The sequence below is a fragment of the Diorhabda sublineata genome, chromosome 7, assembly GCF_026230105.1.
Source record: "Diorhabda sublineata isolate icDioSubl1.1 chromosome 7, icDioSubl1.1, whole genome shotgun sequence".
Classification (NCBI taxonomy): Eukaryota; Metazoa; Arthropoda; class Insecta; order Coleoptera; family Chrysomelidae; genus Diorhabda; species Diorhabda sublineata.
This window is the reverse complement of record NC_079480.1, coordinates 1,477,400-1,502,191: the sequence shown is the minus strand read 5'-3', so window position 1 is coordinate 1,502,191 and position 24,792 is coordinate 1,477,400. Positions and strand designations below refer to the sequence as shown.

General features: G+C 31.2%; 2 protein-coding genes across 3 annotated transcripts in view; one reads left to right on the top strand and one right to left on the bottom strand.

The window, feature by feature from the left end:
* LOC130446968 (mRNA-decapping enzyme 1B) overlaps positions 1–1,505 on the top strand; it is a 4,999-nt gene extending 3,494 nt beyond the window's left edge. The window contains exon 3 of the mRNA XM_056783536.1: positions 125–1,505. Coding sequence (XP_056639514.1) covers positions 125–364 — 240 coding nt within the window. The 3' untranslated portion in view covers positions 365–1,505. The remainder of the gene's footprint in view (positions 1–124) is intronic.
* LOC130446967 (dual specificity testis-specific protein kinase 2) lies at positions 1,489–24,792 on the bottom strand. Of its 2 annotated transcripts, XM_056783533.1 has the most exons (6): positions 24,130–24,766; positions 17,024–17,344; positions 13,537–13,868; positions 13,185–13,378; positions 7,367–8,201; positions 1,489–7,184 (listed from the first exon to the last, which is right to left on the bottom strand). In XM_056783533.1, the coding sequence occupies exons 1-6, from the start codon at positions 24,391–24,393 to the stop codon at positions 7,148–7,150; spliced, it is 1,983 nt and encodes a 660-aa protein (XP_056639511.1). In that variant the 5' UTR covers positions 24,394–24,766; the 3' UTR covers positions 1,489–7,147. The 2 variants fall into 2 exon arrangements, with proteins under 2 accessions (XP_056639511.1, XP_056639512.1); XM_056783534.1 differs by lacking the exon at positions 1,489–7,184 and having other exon boundaries at positions 7,245–8,201; positions 24,130–24,792.

The following is a 24,792-nucleotide window of genomic DNA, read 5'->3' as shown; positions in this document are numbered from 1 at the left end:
TTCCAAGTTTTATACCTAATAGTTGGCAACCAAAGTGTTAAACAACAAATCCAAAATGTGATTTGTGGTTATCGGGAACTTAGTATCTTAAAATCTATTATTCTTTAAGCATTTTTAATTTTAGTTTGTAGATTCAAAACTTCACCTGATGACGCCAAAGATGTTTACAACTCCTAAAACCAAAGAAACTTTGGACAATTTATCTGTAGAGGTAGATCATGTAGATTTACTAACTGAAAAACAATTAGCACAGGCCCTTATATATCTTTTAAAAAATAATTCGGACTTTACGAAACAAATACACGAAGCTTATGTTAAATCGATTATGGAGAAGGTTAATCTCAATTCAAAGTCATTTTCTTAAAATAAATTTTTAGTATTCAAACATAAAGTTGACATAGGTAAGTGATGTTTTTTTTAAATTAGTTAGAAGAGGGTTTTTTGTTGGAAATCAATAAGACTTTATTAGCAGTGAAAAAAATTTTGAATAAATATTGATATAATGCTGCAAAATAATGAAAAAATCACCCTAATTATAAATTAGAATCAGTATTTATTAATATTAGGTGTCTTCGATTATTAAATTTATTATTGTTGTGCTACAAATATGATTCTTGAAGGTATTAAAAATTTTAGAAAAAACATTCACGTTCCGTTTTGTCAACTTTATATATATTGATCATATTTTTTTGATTACTTTCCAAATTCATCTTCATTTGGGGAGGTTTTATAATATAAATTAAGACAAAACTGTTGGCACTAGAAAACTTATAATTATGCAGCTTTTTGAGAAATTTTTTTATTCCAACCACGAGTTAAATTGAAATATTTTTACAAGTCTTGTATTGCCAACTAGAATGACTGAGTATTTATAAAAATTTTGGTTTTGTCATTTGAAAATACTTTACAAGCAGCCGGTATTTAAATAAATTGATGGTTGTTAAATTGTTTTGAATATACTGACAGATTTTATAGATGTAATTGATATTTATATATAATATACTGAAGTTATTTTGGAATAAAACCTGAAAATTGTAAGTTACTCTGTAACATTAGTTTTATTTGTACCAAAAACATTATTTATCGATGGGACACTATTTTCAAGGGTGATATATTCATTTAGTAGCTGACCTAGGGTAGTAAAATGTCGATTTTACAAAAAAATTGATAAATTAATAGTTTTTTTCGTGTGTAGATTTGCAACAAAACGTTTGATACTTTACACCAAAATGATGAACGTGTAGACATTTAAAGTTATAAAATCAACAGAAAACAATTCTTTTTTCATATATCAAGTGTCAAAACAAAGATTTAAATTAAAATCAGATGATCTAGAGTGGGATAATGATAACTTGAAATTATTTTTACTTTTAATAGAAAATTTGCTGGGAATTGTTGAGATTTAACAAATACGTTTCTTCATTTACATATTATATTAAAACTATATCTTAGTAGTGGGAAAAAGGTGAAAAATAATAAAAAACAGCATAATCAAAAATCACTTTTTATTTCTAGATAAATTTATACTTATGTTGACAAGACATTATGGAAGATTACAAACATACCCCCGTAGATTGCATCATTTTTACTGATTTTATTTTTCAGTCACATATATAAAAGTTTAGTAACAAAAAGGATTATATAAAAAGCAATTTTTTTATACTAAATATTTGTTTGAATTTATCAGGGGTCAATACTTTCAATATACAACCCCCTTTATGTAACATAATAAAAATATAGTTATGAAAAACAAAGATTTCATAATATGACTTTGGAATATAAATTCTAAATACTGATTTTAATATAGACAATCAAAAAAAGCCATCAGTGTAGATGGAAATGTATGAAAAAACATATGAAGCCAAAAAGTAACCGTTTTGTCTTCGGGTGCTTACTTTCCAGGGAGTAATTCATACATTTGGTCATAGTAGAAAGAAAAAACAAAAATTTGCAAAGAAATTTCAGCTCCAATAATCATCAAAGAGGTTAGTTACACCAGAGAAAAGAAAAATGTTAGTTTCACAAAGTGTTCAAACCAATCTGCTAATCTGAGAGACATTCGGTTGGTTATTGAACTGAAGGTAACTAAATTTATCCCTAGAATAGCAGCATAAAAGCATCAAATGCAATTACAAAATATGCAAATGCTTGTAATAAGACATACTATGAATCACATTGCAACTGTATTGTTAAACAACCTTTTTTAGTTAAGACCCATTTCTATTGCCCAAAAGTTGAAATTTTTCATTACTGGTGTTGATTTGGAAGTTATTTTATTATGACCAATATTAGTTAAAATATCTTAAACTAAATAGCAGAAAAGATAATGATAAGTACTGAGTTTGGTATAAGTATAAGATTGAATCAATAAAAATTGCTGTCCTACTGTCAGTTATAATGTAAATATCTTTTTAAAATCCTTTTTGTTACAAAATCTACATACGTCAAATTGAAAAACTAAATACAGTTGAGAACAATGTTCTTTTTAAAAGTTTGATAAAAAGTAACATATCATTGGACATATCACGTAAAAATGAAAAGTATGGACTTGGTGAATCTATTCATATTATTTAAATCATTGGTTTCCAAACTTTCAAAATTTTGCTGGATCCAGAAGATTAGATCTAACTACTGAAACTGAGTTTCAACAACGAATTAACAGTTTTCGAAAAAAAAAAGGTTAGAATTGATTGCTTTATAGGGTTAATTGTTTTATAATAAAATCAACTAAACAAATTTTCAATTGATTGTGTTAAGTAGAGTTGGATGCCATCCAATTTTACTTTTTAGAAATCTACAATGACTCGTAGCAAAAGATCCAATCAAATTTTATTTAGAAGACTTGCCATTCGGAGTGGTAAAAAGAAATATAGTATATGGAATATGCAAGTCGCTGAGCTTCTTTAAATAAATATTATCTGTCTATATCGTTGAAAAAGTCAACATTTTAGTTCTTCACTATTGAAAGATAAATTTTCATGGACCCCCATTTTTTGCCATGCTCAACTTAAACCCCCGTCGAGTGTACCGTGGACCCCTGGACCACTTTAGGAACTTTGGTCCTGAATCGTGGTTTCACTGAATAGTAGAAATTTTTGTAAATTTTACACAAATATTGACACGACTTACACGATATCTTTCAAACCCCAATTTTTTCATTAAGTGTTAGTCATACTTGTTATTTAAATCAAAAGAAGGTAATTAAAATCATAGTAGTTATAATCTATAACCAGCAGTCATCTTAATTATCATTCATATTTTCAATAATAGTGACATTATATAAATGAAAATTTTCATAAAAATCACAACTTTAAGCAGAAACGAAAACTTTTCATCGAAATTATAAGTGAAAATACAGTCAGCTTTAACCTTACCTTTTTAACCTCCCCGGTATAACTCAATTCAGTTATTTTGCTGAAATAACCATTATACCTTCTTTAGATTCAATTTAACTACTTAGAAATAGTAACGAGTTTGTTCAATCTCATCGTACATATTCCAAAGTCTTCTTAAACACACTCACATTTATTGATAACTTCAAAACAGTAAATAAAACCAATCAAAACATATTTCTTATAATTCGAGCAAAATAAATATTTTTATCATGAATTTTTAATAACTGAAATATTAACAGTACTAAATGAGTTAGAAAAATTTACGTACGATTACTAATTAATTTCAAGTTTGACGTACGTCAATGTCATTATGATTAATTTGACACACGAGAATTAATTGGAACACACTTTGATTATGTCAAGTGTCAAATTTTGGAACACATCCACAAATTATGTATTTGTTATCCGAAATAAAAGGTACTCGATAATTGAACACCAAATACTAATAGACCAATCCAGAATGACGTCATTGACGGTTCGGCCATCTTTGCTGGATGGCATACAATCTCCTTCTAATACTTGTTGCTTTGGCAAACATTGGCTAGTTGTTTATTTTTAAATTGATGAGTTGTGAATTGTTCATTGCGTGCTGAGCGAAATAACTTAGCGTTTTTCCTATTTCCTGCAGTTTTGACCAACAGAGGAGAAAATTAAATACTTTGTCATAAGTAGAGCTTTGAAATGGGTATAAGGCATTTCTTAGGGGTAAAAATTGTCTATTATTACAATTTTTTGATCATATCGGCACTTTACATTGCTGCTTAAGGTCATATAATACAGAGAGTATTTCAAGAGTAAACCACAAAACAACTAATAACAGCAGCAGAAGAGAATTATTGAATCTCTTGTAGGTGTCACTAAATAACAGAAATGTTAATCAGTGCGATTCACAGACCTACTGACATTTGGGAGTTTTAAAAAAATGAGAAATTTTGTGCACAAAGTCGAGTTTGATACACCCTGTTAGCATTTGAATCAACATAATACACAATTCAATATTACTAAAGTATCATTTTATTACTTTCCTTGCATATAATACTAGAACCAATAATAAATATATAATTTTTTTAATACTTCAATGTACAAGTTTATACAAGTAAATCGACACAGGAAGATTTATTGTCATCATCCTGTATATATATTTATAAATAAAACTAAAATTGTAAAGTGAAGTAAATCTGGTAATTGAGAGCATTTGTTTGTAATCAACAATTTTATAAAAAGTATTCGTTCAAATTTGAAATTTTTATTAATAAATTTCATTTTACGATTCAAAAACTGCTCTAAATTTAACCAAATACGTTCCACCTGCAAAATATCGATTAAAGACTCCAGAGATACAAATCCGACCATATATTTTTATGTAACTCTTGTTTTGACCCTAAATCTGGGTTATCCCCTGTCAAATTTTAATTTTGAATACACAGTATGATAAAAGTGCAGAAGAAAAAGACTTTTATTCAACATATTCTTGTGGGACGTATAATAGAATATTTTATTGGTATCAAAAGTATTTAGTTATAACAAGCAGTGTTTCTTATAGTTCTATTGTACCATACTTTTGATGCACCCCCCGTATTATGAAGTAAAAGGGTGAAAGGCAAAATTTTACTTACCATTTTCGTTATTGCAAGAACTTTTGACATACTTTTCATTAAATTTAATTATTCAATACTTACAATTAATGGTTACCAACTGTTTCAGTGATGTTAATCAGTTTAAATATTTTTCCCTAAATTTCAGTTCTAAGATCACAAAAATAATATTGATTCTTCTGTTTTTTATTTTTCTATGGCGAACTACAAGATAGATGTTTGAATTCGAAGAAAAAAAAGAAGAAACGTGACCTAACCAAGAAAGTAAAAGTGAGGCAACGAAATTATAAAACAGAACTAAAATTTGTATTATTTTCTTCGTAAATAAAAGTTTTTTTTAAAAAAGTACACAACCGAGTATTGGTGAGTTCTAAACAATTACCAAAAATTTTAAAAATCAAATCCATTAATTGTAAGGAGCCAAAAAAAGTCTCTCCTTGGAAAGTTTCATAAAACGACTTACGGGAATGACTTTCATAGCTGCTGGAGTCTTTAACCTATGAATTTAATAAAATTATATTTTTTTGAATATTTTCTATATTATTTTCAACAAACAACAACCTCATTAACTTCAAAGAAGTCAGTCTTTAATATTTCCTATATTTTTAGTATTGCTTAAGTCAAAATTTCATTAACTGGTATACAGGCTCTTTTAAAAAGTTATACCATTCCGTCACACTTGCAATTGATTAAAAATATGAGTGTTAGAAAGCTACCCGGCTATTTACTCATTCGAATAATTCTGTTTTACAAAAATCAATCCCATGAAGATAAAATCCATAATAACTGAGACTATTTTAGTCCAATTTTAAATTGCTCCTAAATATGAAGTACGACTCAAAATTAGGACAGAAAAAAGTGAAACTATAGTTGAAAATTTTGATTTTATTAAAAGATAAATGAACTTTAACAACTTTCAGTTAAGGGTGAATATTTTCAAAGATAGTTTGTGAAATGAAATAGAATTTGAAAACTACGATAGATAAATTTCACAATAAACAAAAACCTATTTAAAAAAGTATCTGATTTGGGTTCTTGAGGAGGGTCTTAAGTCATATAATAACTTATAATATTATCGCTTTGATCACCACATTACATTACAACACATGTACCACTTCTTAGTTTGTGAAACAAAAGGGGTAATAAACTTTTTGGTTTTAAGGTAATAACCTTCAGAAAATTCAACTAGTTTGATAATTGGAGCTAATATACAGAAGAGTTCACTTTATTGAGGTCAATAAGGGGTAATGGCCTTAAAAAAGTTCAACTAAATGGATAATTGATCTAATATAGGGAGGTGTTGACTTTATTGAGGTAAATAAGGGGTAATAATCTTAAAAATTCCACTAGATTAATAAATAAAGCTTGTCAAGTGTAAAGCCGATCGATGATTGAATCTATTAAAGTTTAGAATTGATATTATTAAGGTGAATAAGGGGTAATAACCTTCAAAAAGTTCAACTGGAGCTAATATAGTGAAGAGTTGATACTGTTGAGGAAAATAATAATATAATCTCTAAAAAACTCAACTAAAACATATTGTAGTATCGAATTGATTAGTTAATATAGTGTAGAATTTGATCTAGTTGAACTTACTGAAGTAAGTTAGGGAAAATAACCTCAATAAATAAATTTTTTTGTGTGGAATATATTGAGTGACTCCAATGGCGAAATAATAACCAGAAACTTATGTAAATAACTTTTGTTTTTGATAGTTTTCAAGAAATATAAATTATAATATCAATGAAAATATAATTTGATGAAACATTTGTCAAAATTGTGTGAAATAGTTAAATTATTTTTTTTAACAAGGAAATAGTTAAATATATTGTGTAACCAAGAAATAATTGATCAAGATCCTTATTGATTATAATCAAAAATTGTAAAAATGAATAAATTCGTTTAATAAATTAAAATTCAAAGTAGATTTTTCATATTTTATATTAGTTTGGGGTAATGTGGCGATCGAAAGTGAGTATTATAATATTTTTACGATGAATATTTATTCGGTTATACAGAAATTATTTTAACCATAGATTTAGTCGTATGTTTATTAAAAAAAAAAAAAGAAGGAGAATCATAAATTAAGAGCAATTCCACCGAAATAGATTATGTACAACATTCGGTAAAAATATAAATCTTTTTTCCAAAAATTTATCACCACTTAGGCCTTCGAACTTTAGATACCATTTGACTAGAAGAAAGAAAAATATATGTACTTATATATATATATATATATATATATATATATATATATATATATATATATATATATATATATATATATATATATATATATATATATAGAGTGTTGAAATATTTTTTTTTTTTGTAAATGTATTCAACAGAAACGCACATTCACATATCCAGGCTTACTTTTTATCGAACAAAGGCAACTTAGATCTAACCGCCCCCTCGCAAATAACTAATCTGGAACATTTAGGCCGCTGCAACGCCAAATGTGTACTAGCCGTACACGTAGATCCGGTATTATGTCTCTCCAAAGACCTCCTCAGACTGGCTATCCTGGAACTCAATTGCGAACCGCCCGGATGACGTAAACTGGTACCTTTACGTTCGAAATATTCAACAATCGACGATATATTCGGTTTCAAATCGTTCTGCCAATCGCAACTCGTCAAACTAGAAATATCCTCGCTGCTATCGGTGTATATAGACGAGGCGCGTTTACAGAGCGCCTGTAATTCGGCGTGTTCTAATTCGTCCAACGATCTAATCGAACTAACCGCCGTACTATCACCCCACATACTATTCGGCGATAAACACTCCCCGACACTCGAATAGAAACCCGATTCGCAAGATCCCCTCCGCCTCAACAAACCCGCCGACGTTTCGGCCGTCAATTCGGACAAATTGGAACCGGAACCGCCTTTGTACATCGGATGGACGAATAAAGGCGAACGTATAGTTTGGGCTTTACGGGACGACGTCGGCGAACCCGGCAACGATTTCGGACTATCTTTCGATTCGGTTAACGGACAGGCCATTTCGCAACACGATGAAAAATTGCCCAAGAGTTTTTTGACGCCTTGGAATTGCGCGAGCCCGGCGAACGGGTTCGTCGTGCTCGGCTTGTAATGAGGATCCTGTCGGCACATTAGCAACGCGTGACGACGAGCTTTATCGCTGGGCGTCGAAAACGACAATGATAATAATGAGGTGTCCTCGGAGAAGGACCGTCGATGGACGACTGCAAAAAAATTCGAATTTTAATAACAGGAAATATGAAAAACGTGCAAATTTTTCAATAAAAATCAATCAATGACGTGTATTATTATCAAATATACCGACAATTGTGGACTAGGGGAAAAAGTTCTAAGCTACTTTTTGTTTTATGTCCACTAGATGGCGACACTTGTATTGCGTTGAGTAGAAAACGTCAACTTTTTGGTTAAGTTCATTTTGAACTAAAAAAAAAACGCCAATCAAGAGATTTCGTATTTATCGTTGAAAATAATTTCATAAATTCGTAATATTATCATTGTCAGGTTCATCGGGGACATATTTTTGGAGATTAAATAGTAGGATCAATACAAAATTTTGCACAATTGTTAAGAACCGATTAGAATACAATAATTTCATAAATTCATACCATTATCCTTGCCAGGATCAACAGGATATCGATTAATGCAATTTCCGGAAGTACACGAATCGATTTTAATCATTTTAAAGGATCAGATGAATCCTTAAATTCGCCTGCTTGTCAAGGACCAATAAAAACACAATAATTTCATAAATTCGTAACATTATCCTTGCCAGGATCAATAGGATATCGATTAATGCAATTTCCGGAAGTACACGAATCGATTTTAATCATTTTAAAGGATCAGATGAATCCTTAAATTCGCCTGCTTGTCAAGGACAAATAAAAACACAATAATTTCATAAATTCGTAACATTATCCTTGCCAGGATCAACAGGATATCAATTAATTTAATTTCCGGAAGTACAAGAATCGATTTTAATCATTTTAAAGGATCAGATGAATCCTTAAATTCGCCTGCTTGTCAAGGACCAATAAAAACACAATAATTTCATAAATTCGTAACATTATCCTTGTCAGGATCAATAGGATATCGATTAATGCAATTTCCGGAAGTACACGAATCGATTTTAATCATTTTAAAGGATCAGATGAATCCTTAAATTCGCCTGCTTGTCAAGGACCAATAAAAACACAATAATTTCATAAATTCGTAACATTATCCTTGTCAGGATCAATAGGATATCGATTAATGCAATTTCCGGAAGTACACGAATCGATTTTAATCATTTTAAAGGATCAGATGAATCCTTAAATTCGCCTGCTTGTCAAGGACAAATAAAAACACAATAATTTCATAAATTCGTAACATTATCCTTGCCAGGATCAACAGGATATCAATTAATTTAATTTCCGGAAGTACAAGAATCGATTTTAATCATTTTAAAGGATCAGATGAATCTTTAAATTCGCCTGCTTGTCAAGGACAAATAAAAACACAATAATTTCATAAATTTATACCATTATCCTTGCCAGGATCAACAGGATATCGATTAATTTAATTTCCGGAAGTACACGAATCGATTTTAATTATTTTAAAGGATCAGATGAATCCTTAAATTCGCTTGCTTGTCAAGGACCAATAAAAACACAATAATTTCATAAATTCGTAACATTATCCTTGTCAGGATCAATAGGATATCGATTAATGCAATTTCCGGAAGTACACGAATCGATTTTAATCATTTTAAAGGATCAGATGAATCTTTAAATTCGCCTGCTTGTCAAGGACAAATAAAAACACAATAATTTCATAAATTTATACCATTATCCTTGCCAGGATCAACAGGATATCAATTAATTTAATTTCCGGAAGTACAAGAATCGATTTTAATCATTTTAAAGGATCAGTTGAATCCTTAAATTCGCCTGCTTGTCAAGGACAAATAAAAACACAATAATTTCATAAATTTATACCATTATCCTTGCCAGGATCAACAGGATATCGATTAATTTAATTTCCGGAAGTACACGAATCGATTTTAATTATTTTAAAGAATCAGATGAATCCTTAAATTCGCTTGCTTGTCAAGGACCAATAAAAACACAATAATTTCATAAATTCGTAACATTATCCTTGCCAGGATCAACAGGATATCAATTAATTTAATTTCCGGAAGTACAAGAATCGATTTTAATCATTTTAAAGGATCAGATGAATCCTTAAATTCGCCTGCTTGTCAAGGACCAATAAAAACACAATAATTTCATAAATTCGTAACATTATCCTTGCCAGGATCAACAGGATATCAATTAATTTAATTTCCGGAAGTACACGAATCGATTTTAATCATTTTAAAGGATCAGATGAATCTTTAAATTCGCCTGCTTGTCAAGGACAAATAAAAACACAATAATTTCATAAATTCGTAACATTATCCTTGCCAGGATCAACAGGATATCGATTAATGCAATTTCCGGAAGTACACGAATCGATTTTAATCATTTTAAAGGATCAGATGAATCCTTAAATTCGCCTGCTTGTCAAGGACCAATAAAAACACAATAATTTCATAAATTCGTAACATTATCCTTGTCAGGATCAATAGGATATCGATTAATGCAATTTCCGGAAGTACACGAATCGATTTTAATCATTTTAAAGGATCAGATGAATCCTTAAATTCGCCTGCTTGTCAAGGACCAATAAAAACACAATAATTTCATAAATTCGTAACATTATCCTTGCCAGGATCAACAGGATATCAATTAATTTAATTTCCGGAAGTACAAGAATCGATTTTAATCATTTTAAAGGATCAGATGAATCTTTAAATTCGCCTGCTTGTCAAGGACAAATAAAAACACAATAATTTCATAAATTCGTAACATTATCCTTGCCAGGATCAACAGGATATCGATTAATGCAATTTCCGGAAGTACACGAATCGATTTTAATCATTTTAAAGGATCAGATGAATCCTTAAATTCGCCTGCTTGTCAAGGACCAATAAAAACACAATAATTTCATAAATTCGTAACATTATCCTTGCCAGGATCAACAGGATATCAATTAATTTAATTTCCGGAAGTACAAGAATCGATTTTAATCATTTTAAAGGATCAGATGAATCTTTAAATTCGCCTGCTTGTCAAGGACAAATAAAAACACAATAATTTCATAAATTCGTAACATTATCCTTGCCAGGATCAACAGGATATCAATTAATTTAATTTCCGGAAGTACAAGAATCGATTTTAATCATTTTAAAGGATCAGATGAATCTTTAAATTCGCCTGCTTGTCAAGGACCAATAAAAACACAATAATTTCATAAATTCGTAACATTATCCTTGCCAGGATCAACAGGATATCAATTAATTTAATTTCCGGAAGTACAAGAATCGATTTTAATCATTTTAAAGGATCAGATGAATCCTTAAATTCGCCTGCTTGTCAAGGACCAATAAAAACACAATAATTTCATAAATTCGTAACATTATCCTTGCCAGGATCAACAGGATATCAATTAATTTAATTTCCGGAAGTACACGAATCGATTTTAATCATTTTAAAGGATCAGATGAATCTTTAAATTCGCCTGCTTGTCAAGGACAAATAAAAACACAATAATTTCATAAATTCGTAACATTATCCTTGCCAGGATCAACAGGATATCGATTAATGCAATTTCCGGAAGTACACGAATCGATTTTAATCATTTTAAAGGATCAGATGAATCCTTAAATTCGCCTGCTTGTCAAGGACCAATAAAAACACAATAATTTCATAAATTCGTAACATTATCCTTGTCAGGATCAATAGGATATCGATTAATGCAATTTCCGGAAGTACACGAATCGATTTTAATCATTTTAAAGGATCAGATGAATCCTTAAATTCGCCTGCTTGTCAAGGACCAATAAAAACACAATAATTTCATAAATTCGTAACATTATCCTTGCCAGGATCAACAGGATATCAATTAATGCAATTTCCGGAAGTACACGAATCGATTTTAATCATTTTAAAGGATCAGATGAATCCTTAAATTCGCTTGCTTGTCAAGGACCAATAAAAACACAATGATTTCATAAATTCGTAACATTATCCTTGCCAGGATCAACAGGATATCAATTAATTTAATTTCCGGAAGTACAAGAATCGATTTTAATCATTTTAAAGGATCAGATGAATCCTTAAATTCGCCTGCTTGTCAAGGACAAATAAAAACACAATAATTTCATAAATTCGTAACATTATCCTTGTCAGGATCAATAGGATATCGATTAATTTAATTTCCGGAAGTACACGAATCGATTTTAATCATTTTAAAGGATCAGATGAATCTTTAAATTCGCCTGCTTGTCAAGGACAAATAAAAACACAATAATTTCATAAATTTATACCATTATCCTTGCCAGGATCAACAGGATATCAATTAATGCAATTTCCGGAAGTACACGAATCGATTTTAATCATTTTAAAGGATCAGATGAATCCTTAAATTCGCTTGCTTGTCAAGGACCAATAAAAACACAATGATTTCATAAATTCGTAACATTATCCTTGCCAGGATCAACAGGATATCAATTAATTTAATTTCCGGAAGTACACGAATCGATTTTAATCATTTTAAAGGATCAGATGAATCCTTAAATTCGCCTGCTTGTCAAGGACAAATAAAAACACAATTGGGGAGACAGTTGGTAGCAATCGAAGAAGAATTTGAAGTATTTTCCTTCTGGGTTTTGAGAAAATGTGAGGTTATGTTAACCAGGGAATGAGGAAATTGTGTTTCGAAGGAGTACAAACCAGATTCAAGGATTAAAATTGGAGGTTATATATATGATGACACAAATGGTGTTGTTGAGGCAAAATCAGAACTTGTAAATGATAATTGAATGGATAGAAGAGTTTTATCTGTATAAAATATGTAAAAGGTGGTGTAATCAACAATAGAGGAAACTTTATACCTCGAAAACAACAAAAACAAGTTCCTTGTTCCTGAAAAAAAAAAAAAAACAATTTTACATAAAAATAATCGGCTAAAAATAAATACGGATCTTTAATGAAATCTACAACATCGAATCGACAGGTCATAAATTAAATCATCGAATAAAAAACGTAAAATAAAATAACGACAATAGTCGCAAAAAAAATGAAACGTCTTCGGATTTTTATACATACTTTTTCGATGTTGGGGCGCGCACGCGTTCGCCGCGGCGTTCGCTACCACGGTAAGTTGTTCTTCGCTTTTGGCGGCGCAATTCGCCATCCGCAATCGCTTATCTTCGGCCAACTTCATGTCGTTCAATAAATCGGCGAGGGCTTGGAAGTTTTCCTTGAACGTGGGACGGCTTTTCGGATCGACGGAGCAACATCTAATCGCCATAGAAAAATATGCGTATGAATAACATAACCTCAACGTCAATACTGTCAAAATATTTTATCCGTTCTATGAGTTTTACGTTATCGTAGAACGAATGACATTTGACACGTGAATGAATAGCTGAAATGGAGTTTTACATTTAGTTCTTACCTGAAAGCTAGCGTTAGAAATTCAGGTACAACGTTTGGTCCGCACAAATCCGAGAAGGCGAGATAGTCCAAACCGAAATTATCGGTTCTGGGTAGATAATCGGGATCGGCTTCGACGCGGGCGATAAGTTCACACAAGACGATACCGTAGCTGAATACGTCGCTGCGTTCATCGTAGTATTTCCCTTTTAGACCTTCGGGCGATATCCAATAGGGCGAACCCACTATCGGGAGTTTGGTTTTCTCTTTGGGATCGGGGATGTCGGTGGAAAGGCCGAAATCGCCGACTACCGCTCTCAATTTGCCGGAATCCAGATGTTTTATGAGGACGTTCTATAGAAGACAAAAAAAAAAAAAGAAGAAGAAGATATTGTAGATAGATTTTAAAAACTAGGGATAAACCCAAATATATAGGGTGTTGCTTTTAAATTGAAACATATGTCGGCTTTATCGCGCGACAAGGTTCAAGTATTTTCCAAAATGTCTCAAATTTATATGAAATTTTCGGTTAAACAAGAATTAACGCCAAAACAAAATGGAAGATGATTGTCAACGATTGGAAATTGGTCGAAGTTGTTTCGCCAGGGACGGATTCGGAATCGACGACCTCGAAAACCCTCGTAAAGCAAATTTTTTTGAAAAATAACGATTTTTTAAAATGTTTTAAAATTTCGCCAATTCAAATCGAAAGATATTTATAAAAATGATTCATCTATAATAGGTATGAACCCAATTTGAGGACGCAACGTTTACATTGAATTAATAATAATTCAATATTGTCCTGTACTGAATGTTTAATCAATTGAATACGTTTATATTAGCAAGGACGCCGATACAATGACAAACAAATCGACTAATTACTTTTTTGTTGCTACGGGGTATGTCCGAATAGTAGTACGAAGCCCGAGTTTATTGATCGTAAACTTCAACAAGGATATCCTTCAGCCACTCAATCGTAACGGTCCAAATTTTGGTCCTTTAAGAAATTTCTTGAGCCAAAGGAACAAAAAGAAACGTGGTACTGTCTGCATATACCATTTTCAGAACGAATTATTCATAAAAATGTCGTTTTGTGTGGAGACTTATCAGAAATTCTTAAAAACGGGCTCTGTTACCGACGCGCCGCGTTCCGAACGACCCGTAGGTCGATTTCGATAGGAATTTCCAGTCGGGATGATAAGTAGTCCGCTTTATGAGCTTACGAAGCCTGAGTTTAACTTTATCAAGGATATCCTTCAGCCACTCAATCGTAACGGTCCAAATTTTGGTCCTTTAAGAAATTTCTTGAGCCAAAGGAACAAAAAGAAACGTGGTACTGTCTCCATATACCATTTACAGAACGAATTATTCATAAAAATGTCATTTTGTGTAGAAGACGTACCAGAAATTCTTAAAAACGGGCTCTGTTACCGACGCGCCGCGTTCCGAACGACCCGTAGGTCGATTTCGATAGGAATTTCCAGTCGGGATGATAAGTAGTCCGCTTATGAGCTTACGAAGCCTGAGTTTAACTTTATCAAGGATATCCTTCAGCCACTCAATCGTAACGGTCCAAATTTTGGTCCTTTAAGAAATTTCTTGAGCCAAAGGAACAAAAAGAAACGTGGTACTGTCTGCATATACCATTTTCAGAACGAATTATTCATAAAAATGTCGTTTTGTGTGGAGACTTATCAGAAATTCTTAAAAACGGGCTCTGTTACCGACGCGCCGCGTTCCGAACGACCCGTAGGTCGATTTCGATAGGAATTTCCAGTCGGGATGATAAGTAGTCCGCTTATGAGCTTACGAAGCCTGAGTTTAACTTTATCAAGGATATCCTTCAGCCACTCAATCGTAACGGTCCAAATTTTGGTCCTTTAAGAAATTTCTTGAGCCAAAGGAACAAAAAGAAACGTGGTACTGTCTGCATATACCATTTTCAGAACGAATTATTCATAAAAATGTCGTTTTGTGTGGAGACTTATCAGAAATTCTTAAAAACGGGCTCTGTTACCGACGCGCCGCGTTCCGAACGACCCGTAGGTCGATTTCGATAGGAATTTCCAGTCGGGATGATACGTAGTCCACTTTATGGTCGGACGAAGCTTCAACTGCACGTACTGGAATGACCGGAATCCTCACGTCTTCATTGAAGAAAAATTAAAACTACCTGGGGTGTGTGTATGTGGGCTGGGAGTCTCGTAGGTCCGTAAATTTTGAGTATGAGTCATGTAATAGGCCAAAGTTATATAGAAATGATCGAAGATTTACGTGGGCAAACGTACAACGATTCAAAACTATCGAATCTAATCGAAAAAAATGTTAATCAAGTAATAAAGGCGATTGTACCATTCTGAGGGGTCGATTACGGGCGACCTAACCTAAAAGTTTCCCAGTTTTTTAATCCTCCGGTCGATTAAAAACCGTACCATGGAAAATTCAATTCTAAAATTTTTTTTACCAGTATTATTTTTCGTAAAATAAAATTAAATCATTTTTTTTTTCGAAATTTGAGCCCCCACAACTTGGTATAGAGGTAAATTACCCCTTAACGTCATAATTTTATCTCCCCGATACGCCTCTGCTCTGTGTTGGTTTTTATGCGAGACACCCTGTATATGAATCGATTTATAAACTAAGTTTTTGTTTATGTTTCTAAATGTCATTGATTTTAGGTCTTTTCTGTATCAAAATTAGTTTTTTTTCCACTAATTTTCGACAGATAGATAAATTTTGACGTTTCGACTTTTCTTTCAGCCCTAATCAAAATATCAAAAAAAAGTCGAAACGTCAAAATTTATCTATCTTTCGAAAAATAAAAAGAAACCTAAAATCGAGAAGATTTAGAAACATAAACATATGAAAAAGTCTAAGAAATGAGAAATTAAACAAATTTTTTGTTATACCTCGTATAAATCGACGCGAATATTTGTATGATAAATACCGCACGAGATTGCAGATGATCCGAATAATGATTTAATTAGTTTTGTCATTATAATTTGTAGCAAAGTCATCGCTATAATAATTTATCATGAGACACACCAATCTCGATATGATTCCAAATATTTGCATAATCACATTATTTGCTTTAAAATGATTATAACGTCGTATCAGCATAATTTATGGTTTGCTAAAATATAATCGTAAATTTGGTGAAAACTTTTTTTTATATTTATCTTAATGTCGTATAAGGTTATGTGCAAACGCGAAAAAAAGTGAACGCCGTTTTAGATAACCGAATCCAAGGTTAATTGGAGCACTTAAATTCATATTTATAGTTGAAAACGTTATTTTTTTCAAACGATTAAATCTGCTAATAAAAAGTAGAATCGGAATTCGAACCAACGCACGACTCAAATCGTTTTTATAATATTTCGTGGAATCGTCACAATATGGCCGCCGCCCTTACGTACACAATCGCGCTGTTGCCATATCTATATTTTATTCTGGAAATTCGACGAACTCACGTTGATTTATACTGAATTAATATGAATCGAATAACTTACCTTACTGGTCAAGTCCCTATGTATGACACCTTTCGAATGTAAATATTCCATTCCGCTAGCTATATCTCTGGCTATTTCAATTCTGGTCTGTTGTTCGATTTCCACGGATCTATTATGGATGAGTTGGTGTAAAGAACCGCCATCGATGTATTCGGTGAGGGCGTGCAATTGCGCCTTGTGGACGCACACTCCCTTAAGTCTTAGAATGTTTTGGTGCGATAGACGATTCATTAATTGGATTTCTTTGAGCATATTGCGCCGATTCGAATGACGGGTATTCATTTTCAGTACCATCACTTGACCCGTCGTCTGATGGGTCACCTGTGACAATAAGAAATAGGGAAATTGACGTACAAAAATCAATAAAAAAAACACATTTCGAATGTTTTCGTGCGCCGATAAGTAGCTGATTAATTTGCGTTTTAGTTTATTAATTTTTTTTTCATAAAAAACTTTTTCAAACACCCTATATATATACAATAAAGATTAAACTATTGCGAATTATCAATTTTACGAATATATTAGGTTCGGCGTTGTACGGGGGGCGATAAATTAGTTCTAATACAAACTAGTTTCCTTTCCACTTTTTATTTTATCGATAGTTTCTTGTCACACGGAAACGTACGATAAATTTTCTAATTATTTAATAAATTTTTTCAATTAATATACGTAATTAAGTTGTCCGGTGAAGGTTAGATTTTTCTGTAATCAATTTATCATTAGTAAACCTCAAATTTGCATTGACAAAACTTTGAACTGTATAATTATGTGTAAATTGTAAATTCAAGGATGTTGTTTCTAGACGTTGTTACGGGTTTTTGAAAACATGGAATTTAAAACCTCATAAATATTCATTTATTTTCCAAAAGTTCCTTCAACCACTCATTTCCCAATATTTATATTTAGATTTGCGTACAAATTACACAAATCGGCAACACCGTGTTTTAATTATATAAATAGCGACCCCCGTATAAATAATTTTTATACACCAATTCTCCACCTACTTTCTTTTAGTAGTAAATTTGATAAGGCGTCATATGTCCATTGGATACAATACCGGATTCAAGGTATAAAAAAATAAAACATGTGTTTTATAGAAATTTAATTGCGTTGCTTTTATTCTACATAAAAACTTATTTGAGGATGAATACCATGCCGGTTCCGGCTGTATCTACGTAGCCATATAGAAAAATCTGGCAACAACGCCTCAAGTCATATGTAAAATCTCTTATTTTTAATTGAAGAGAGTGATAGTAAGGGTTATACTAAATTAAAATGTATTAATATTCTACGTATACGTAAAAATATTTATATTATTAATTGAATCGATAATATATAAACTAATTCAAAACAACTTCTAATTCCAATAAATAATCATTAAAATCGATTAATAATCGATGTGCCTCTCGCGAACATTGAACTGTTAACGATTAATCAGCTGTCAGCTAGAATATAGTAAATCTAACCTAATTGTTTATATATTTTTATAATTTTGGAAGGTTGGAAGCCAGACGATAAGACAAAATGTTTTCTTAAACGTAGTATCTCTCACTGTTAGGAATATAATTAGCCAAATCATCATAATTTGATTTGCTAGTTCCAAGCCTCAAAGGTGAGTATATTATTATTCTGTACGTCATATCAGTTTATTCAAATTTATTCAGTTATAAAGATAGATATTTTTATTCGACCTTGTAGTAAACTGTAGGTATAATTGATAAGCGATGAGACAATAATCTTTTAGTACCATAAATTTAACAAGTTTTTGCCCAAAAATAATAATACAGGATGTCCATAGGCCAAATAAAGATATCAGAATAATGTTTTGTATTATTTTTCAACCGTGTACCTAAAACCTTTTGAAAAAAGTGAAACTTATTTGAATAACATTCCAAGTATTTAAATTAAACTATTTTTCGTTAATAGAATCTTCTGAGAACCTCCTTATTCATCGAAGCACGTCTTTACGAAATTTTTTCGCTTCTTGTATAAGAGAGTGAAATTTTTTTATATACCCACATTTTTTAATAAATAAATAATTTACTCTAAATCACTCTACCAAATGATCAAAAAAAGTGAAGGGGAAGTCAATTATTAAGTATATATTGTATGTACAACTAATAAATGATCCATAACAAATGATTTAAGTTTATACAGTGTGATTAAATACATGATGCCATTTATTGAACGATTTTTTCGTGCTACTGAATTGGCAGTTTCTATATAAATCATAAAAACAGGTGGCAAATATTTAATTTTGTATCAAATTCGTCAAAAATACTACTAAGGTATCAGAATTTTGTCTTATTTGCTCTTTATTTAGATGTTTAAACATAGATTATTATAATTATGACTCAAAACCTGATTCACAAGAATCTTGTTGATATTCTTATTTTTGATATTATTGCATAATCTACATAATATTTAAAGTAAACGATAAGTCCAATCAAAAAAGAAAAATAGACGAAGACTGAACAAGCAGAACCATGACCAAACAAACAAAATTAAGACTCAATTAGCAGAGCTAGGAGCAAATAAATAGGACCAAGATTAAATAAGCAAATTGAAGATCAAACAAACAAAAACAAGAATTAATAAGCAAAAATAAAACCCAATAAGCAACGCAAAGACAGAACAACCGGACTAAGCCCGAACAAGTAGGACCAAGACTAAATAAGCAAAACAGAGACCAAAGAAGCAGAAATAAGAATGAATAAACAGAACTAAGACCGAATAAGTTAAATCAAGTATTAATAAGCACAAATAAGACCAAATAAGTAACGAAAAGACAGAATAACCAGAATTAAGCCTGAACTAGCAGGACCAATAATGAATAGTTGTACTTAGTTGATAATAATTTTGATTTGATTCATATAAATATTGTTGCTGACATATTAGTCATGTGATGGAAGCCTTGATTTGTATTCGGAAACTGACTTATACAAAAACTAAGATTCCCATGTCTTTAGAAATTTGTCTTCATGGAATACAGTCAATCACCTAACTGACCTGCAGAGAGTAATATATAATAAACACCTTTTTTATTGATGATGAAATGACGTTTGTTTTTTGCTTAAATGCACAATTAATTCCAAACAAACTAATTAACAGGAGCATGTGTTAATTGGTAAAAAGTAAAAGTACACTTTCAATAACAAAATTTGCTTTGTAACCAACTACAACAACATATGTATACCTTTATTAGTAAGGAAGTAAATATATATTTTTAATGTTTTTAATATATAACACGTCTGTTATTAAGTTTAAAAAACAAACTGATCCACTTATTGTTATTGTTTTATAATTTTCACTATATCAGCTGTTTAGGCTGCCATATGAAACGTTTTATTTTCTAAAATTAGAAATTTCTTCATTACAAATGAATCTATAAACAAAAATTTTATTTTGCCATGTAGCAGCATATTGAAAATCCATATTGGTATATATAATTATAAATAAAACATGTGTCGATACTATTTATTTATTACTGAAACCTTTTTGAGAATATACAACCAATTTTTCCATTAACTCACTTTCCATTTTTTTCAATTTATAAAAATGTTTGAATATATGAAATTTGGAAACGTTGTGCGTTGTTTACATCGTTCATTGTTGTCCTTAGAGAATGTATAATACACAGTTTGTTAAAGAATAAACATTATAATAAAAAAATCTATTAATTAAACTTTTTATATCACATGATTCAACATTGTATTTATGGGTGAATAGTTTCAAGGTGTAAATTAAGATTATGGATGTATTTTCGAGTTATTTATTTATACAACACTTTTCAAAATACGAAGCATTTGAAGATACGTGTGTGTATGTGGAAAGTATACTTAAAAAAATCACAATATTTTCACAATCAACTACAAGACACGTTTGAGGCTTTTATTATAAAAAAAAACACTCAAAGTCAATTAAATATATAAAAATAACTGGTGGTAAGTCTCGAAACTACTACACACAGAAAAATGTCGAAATATTTCAATCTCAATGTATGATAGGCCATTGGAATATTTTGAGAAATATTTAAGGTTAGTTTTCATTAGTACGAGAACGATCCCGGTAGGGGCAAGGGGAGGGTTTTGTTGACGTTGCGCACAGTAACGCCATCTTTAGTCGAGTAGACGAACTATTTTGTATTGGATGGAAACTTTGCGTTGTTTGTACCGTGTAAATGAATAATTTTAGTGCAGCGTTATTCGGTGTGCAATAGAGGCATTAGAAAATGAAAGAATATAAAGTATAAGGTAGTATGGAGGATATTGGTTCAAAAAGCAATGGAAATATAGATTGAAATACAAAAAAATGAGTTTTTATTGAGATAAAACAGACATACTGCCGTTTTATAAATTTATTATTATGATACAATTGTCTTTGTAATCTTTTGATAAGATTTTTTTGCATATCTCGAAAGATACGGGCGTCAGTGTAATTAATAAGATCAAAATCATCATGTAGGTCTGTTAGTATTTCAATCTATTCCATTTTTATTTTCTTGATAACAAAAATGTTGCAATATAAATGATTAATGCTACAGAGTCCTTCGTTAATTGTTTATAACCTGTTTAAAGTTAGGTTAGGTTACGAAAAGCGACGGGGTAAATAAAGACGACGATGGTCCGAGAAGTACCTAGCCTGACAGGCTCCAAAGATGGCAAAGACCGGTTCCATCTGCGAGCAAGGACATGGAGTAGGTTTTTTGGGATGCGCGTGGGATACTTTTCATTGAATATCTTGAAAAAGGATAAACTATCAACGTCGAGTATTATTGGCAACGTTTGAGCGAAGAAATCAAGCATTTGGTTAAGAAGAAAGTGTTGTTTCATCAAGACAATGCACCAGCTCTCAAATTCGTTATTGCAATGGCCAAATTGAATGAATTATAGTTTGAATTGCACCCTATTCGCCAGATTTAGTCCCCTCGGATTATTTTCTATTTCCGGACTTGCAACTTTATGACCTGCAACAGCTTAAAAGCGAAAAGGACAATGGACTTAGTGAAATTTATTATTGCTACGGCAAACAACACACCTATACACCTGTATTTTAAACATGACTCTTCTCAATGAATCAATATTAACCGAAAAAATCCAAGATTCATTACCAATTTCAAATTTTTAACTACGGAAGGAAACAATTATCATTGGTTATCAGTTGTGACCTCATAAAAACATTGATCGGTTGTCTGTTTGGCGATCACGAGGTTATCGTTGTCGGCAATGTTGCGTGTGCTGTTATAATACAGTTTTTATTTATTGGTTGCGTATACATTTTTCTATATATGAGAATAAACCTTTTATAGGTTAAGTTCTTACGTAATCACGTTGAAAATTACCATGAAATATTAAAATAAGTTAAAATGATCCCGGCAACAAAAATAATTACATATCGCAGGATCCTCAAAACGACCAACACTTTCAAACCATTTTTGTTGTATATTCGAATTTCTTGGTATCGTAAAAAAACTTTATCAGGTGTTTTGAGTCGTGGTATTTTTACATCCTGGCACAAAACACGATTTATATACCATTTTTCAGAATAATCAGAGTTTATTTTTATTCTAGAATAAACGAGAGAATAACTGTCTTATTTACTTTGTATCATATGTTCAGTGTTTATTTTATACCTATGACGTCACGCAATATGGCGGCCTTACTGAAATGTTTAAACTACCTACAAAATTTTTTTCTCTATATTGATCAAACTATTGGAGAAATGACTTATCCAAACCTGACCAGTCGGAGTGGAATTTCTAGAGAAAAAAAATCTGCTAGCAACGATTCCTAGCTTGAAAGATAATTTTATAAAGACTTATTAAATTATGATACTCATTAGAAGCTTAATTTCATCGTTTTCTTAAAATTTATAATTTTGTCATATTACTCAGCATATTCTATGATTTATAAATGTTATATTTTCTGCTATTTTCTATAGAAATTTTCCAAAGTAGGTTTACAAACATACTTGAATAAACCTATGTTTGATTTTGAGACAGTTCAATCTTACACAATCATCGAGGAAAAAAAAAATAACTTAGCAATGGTATTTGATTCCTTCGTTGTAAAACCAGGCCTTAAAAATGGCACTTTGTTATTTTTTTTTCAAAATAAAACGACAGTTTTAAAGTTTTAGTACTTATTTTGGAGAAAATAACGGTATAAGTCTCATAATGCCAGTTCTATTCTCTACAAAACCCTCAAAGCGCAAAAATGCTGTGTGCGGCTTAATAAAATGGCCGCCTCTCCCACAGGAGGAGTTAAATAAAAAAAAACTTGTTTTGAGATCCTAATTATAAAGTTGGTAACTTATTAAAAATTTGTCAAAATAGAAAACGGTCAAGCAACCAAAAAATTTTTTTATTCGATCACTTTAGACTGATTGACCTAGTGTTAATTTAGAAATAATTATTTGGGGACTTAACACAATATTTATTTCGAATATTTAATTATATTTGAATAGTTTATTATGAGAAAATTATTTTCAAATATGTATGATGAAGAGATTTTTGAGAGTACAACAGATTATGGATGCAAAATACAATACAGCAGTTTTATATTACAGAAAACAAAAATAGTTTTGGCTGATACATCATGTTTGCTTGCCCCAAAAACATTCGACCAACTCAGATTTTGAAATAAAAGATACTGTGGAATGTGAGTAGAATTACTTGTTTTGTAAATTTTCAAATTTAGAGTTCGTGCAATAATGACGTGATTTATAAAATTTTCCATAAAAAAAAACAATTTTATGGTATGATGTTTTATATTGACACATGTCTGATACACCTACTTTTATTTATAATTAAGAAAATATAAGATGTTCGAACCCCTCGACGTTAAACGCCAATCTAATTTGCCTGATTCAAAAATAAACTACACTTTCTGGCCAAGCTATTTACAGATTTTTGTTTACCTCTGGAATAACTTAATTGTTCTAGTTTTTATGCCAAAAAGTGCATTATTAGTCAATTTACGATATAGAGAATACCTTTAGTATTCTTATTATGGTATGGTCGAGGTTAAAAGAGCCATTTGGTGACCTACATTCAATTTATTATGCGAAATATATGAGTGTTTTGAAGAAATGATGGTTATATTTACCTTGAAAACCTCTGAAAAGAAACCCTCGCCAATTTTTTCTTTATGAAAATCGTCCAACGGATGTAGAGCCGCCACTGCATGTTTAAGGGCTTGACAGGAGGACCCTGTCTTCAATCTATCGCACCGAGCTTTGGGGGGCTCCGAAAGTTCGTTATTTGGGCAAAATAACTTTTCGTAATCACTGTCCTTTGGATCACAGGGACTGTCATATATACACGATATTTTAGATTTATTAATCGTTTCATTTTTATTTAGAGGGTACATATTATAATACTGAGACGCCGAATTATGTAGTATTAACCAATTTCGTACATATTTGTGTAAAACACTGTAATTGTTTAGTCTTCTTAAAACACATACTGTAACAATTTACGTTCACAAAAAATCCAAAAATTTCTTATTTTTTCAGTACTCGTCTTTGACATATCTCACGACACTAACAAACAAACGACAGTAACATTTTCTTCCCGAAATCCATAAGGAAAACTATATAACGAAACTATCAACGAAAACTCTAGCAACAATAACACCTTTTTTCACTCGATGAAGCCTCGAACGTAAATAAAAAGTTTGTGACAAAAAGCTTTCTACACTCTCCATTCGGTCGCCGTCATCTGTTAAACAGCTAAGACATACGTAACTACGTGACTTTCAATTACTTGG

Bases quoted from the DNA above. Each gene is read 5' to 3' on its own strand.
- LOC130446967 (XM_056783533.1), bottom strand. From the start codon at position 24,393: ATGTACCCTCTAAATAAAAATGAAACGATTAATAAATCTAAAATATCG. The intron at 13,379-13,536 runs GTAAGAACTAAA...TATGGCGATTAG, and splicing joins TTTCTAACGCTAGCTTTCAG to ATGTTGCTCCGTCGATCCGA. The intron at 7,185-7,366 runs GTAAGCCTGGAT...TCTTTCTTCTAG, and splicing joins TTGCCTTTGTTCGATAAAAA to TCAAATGGTATCTAAAGTTC.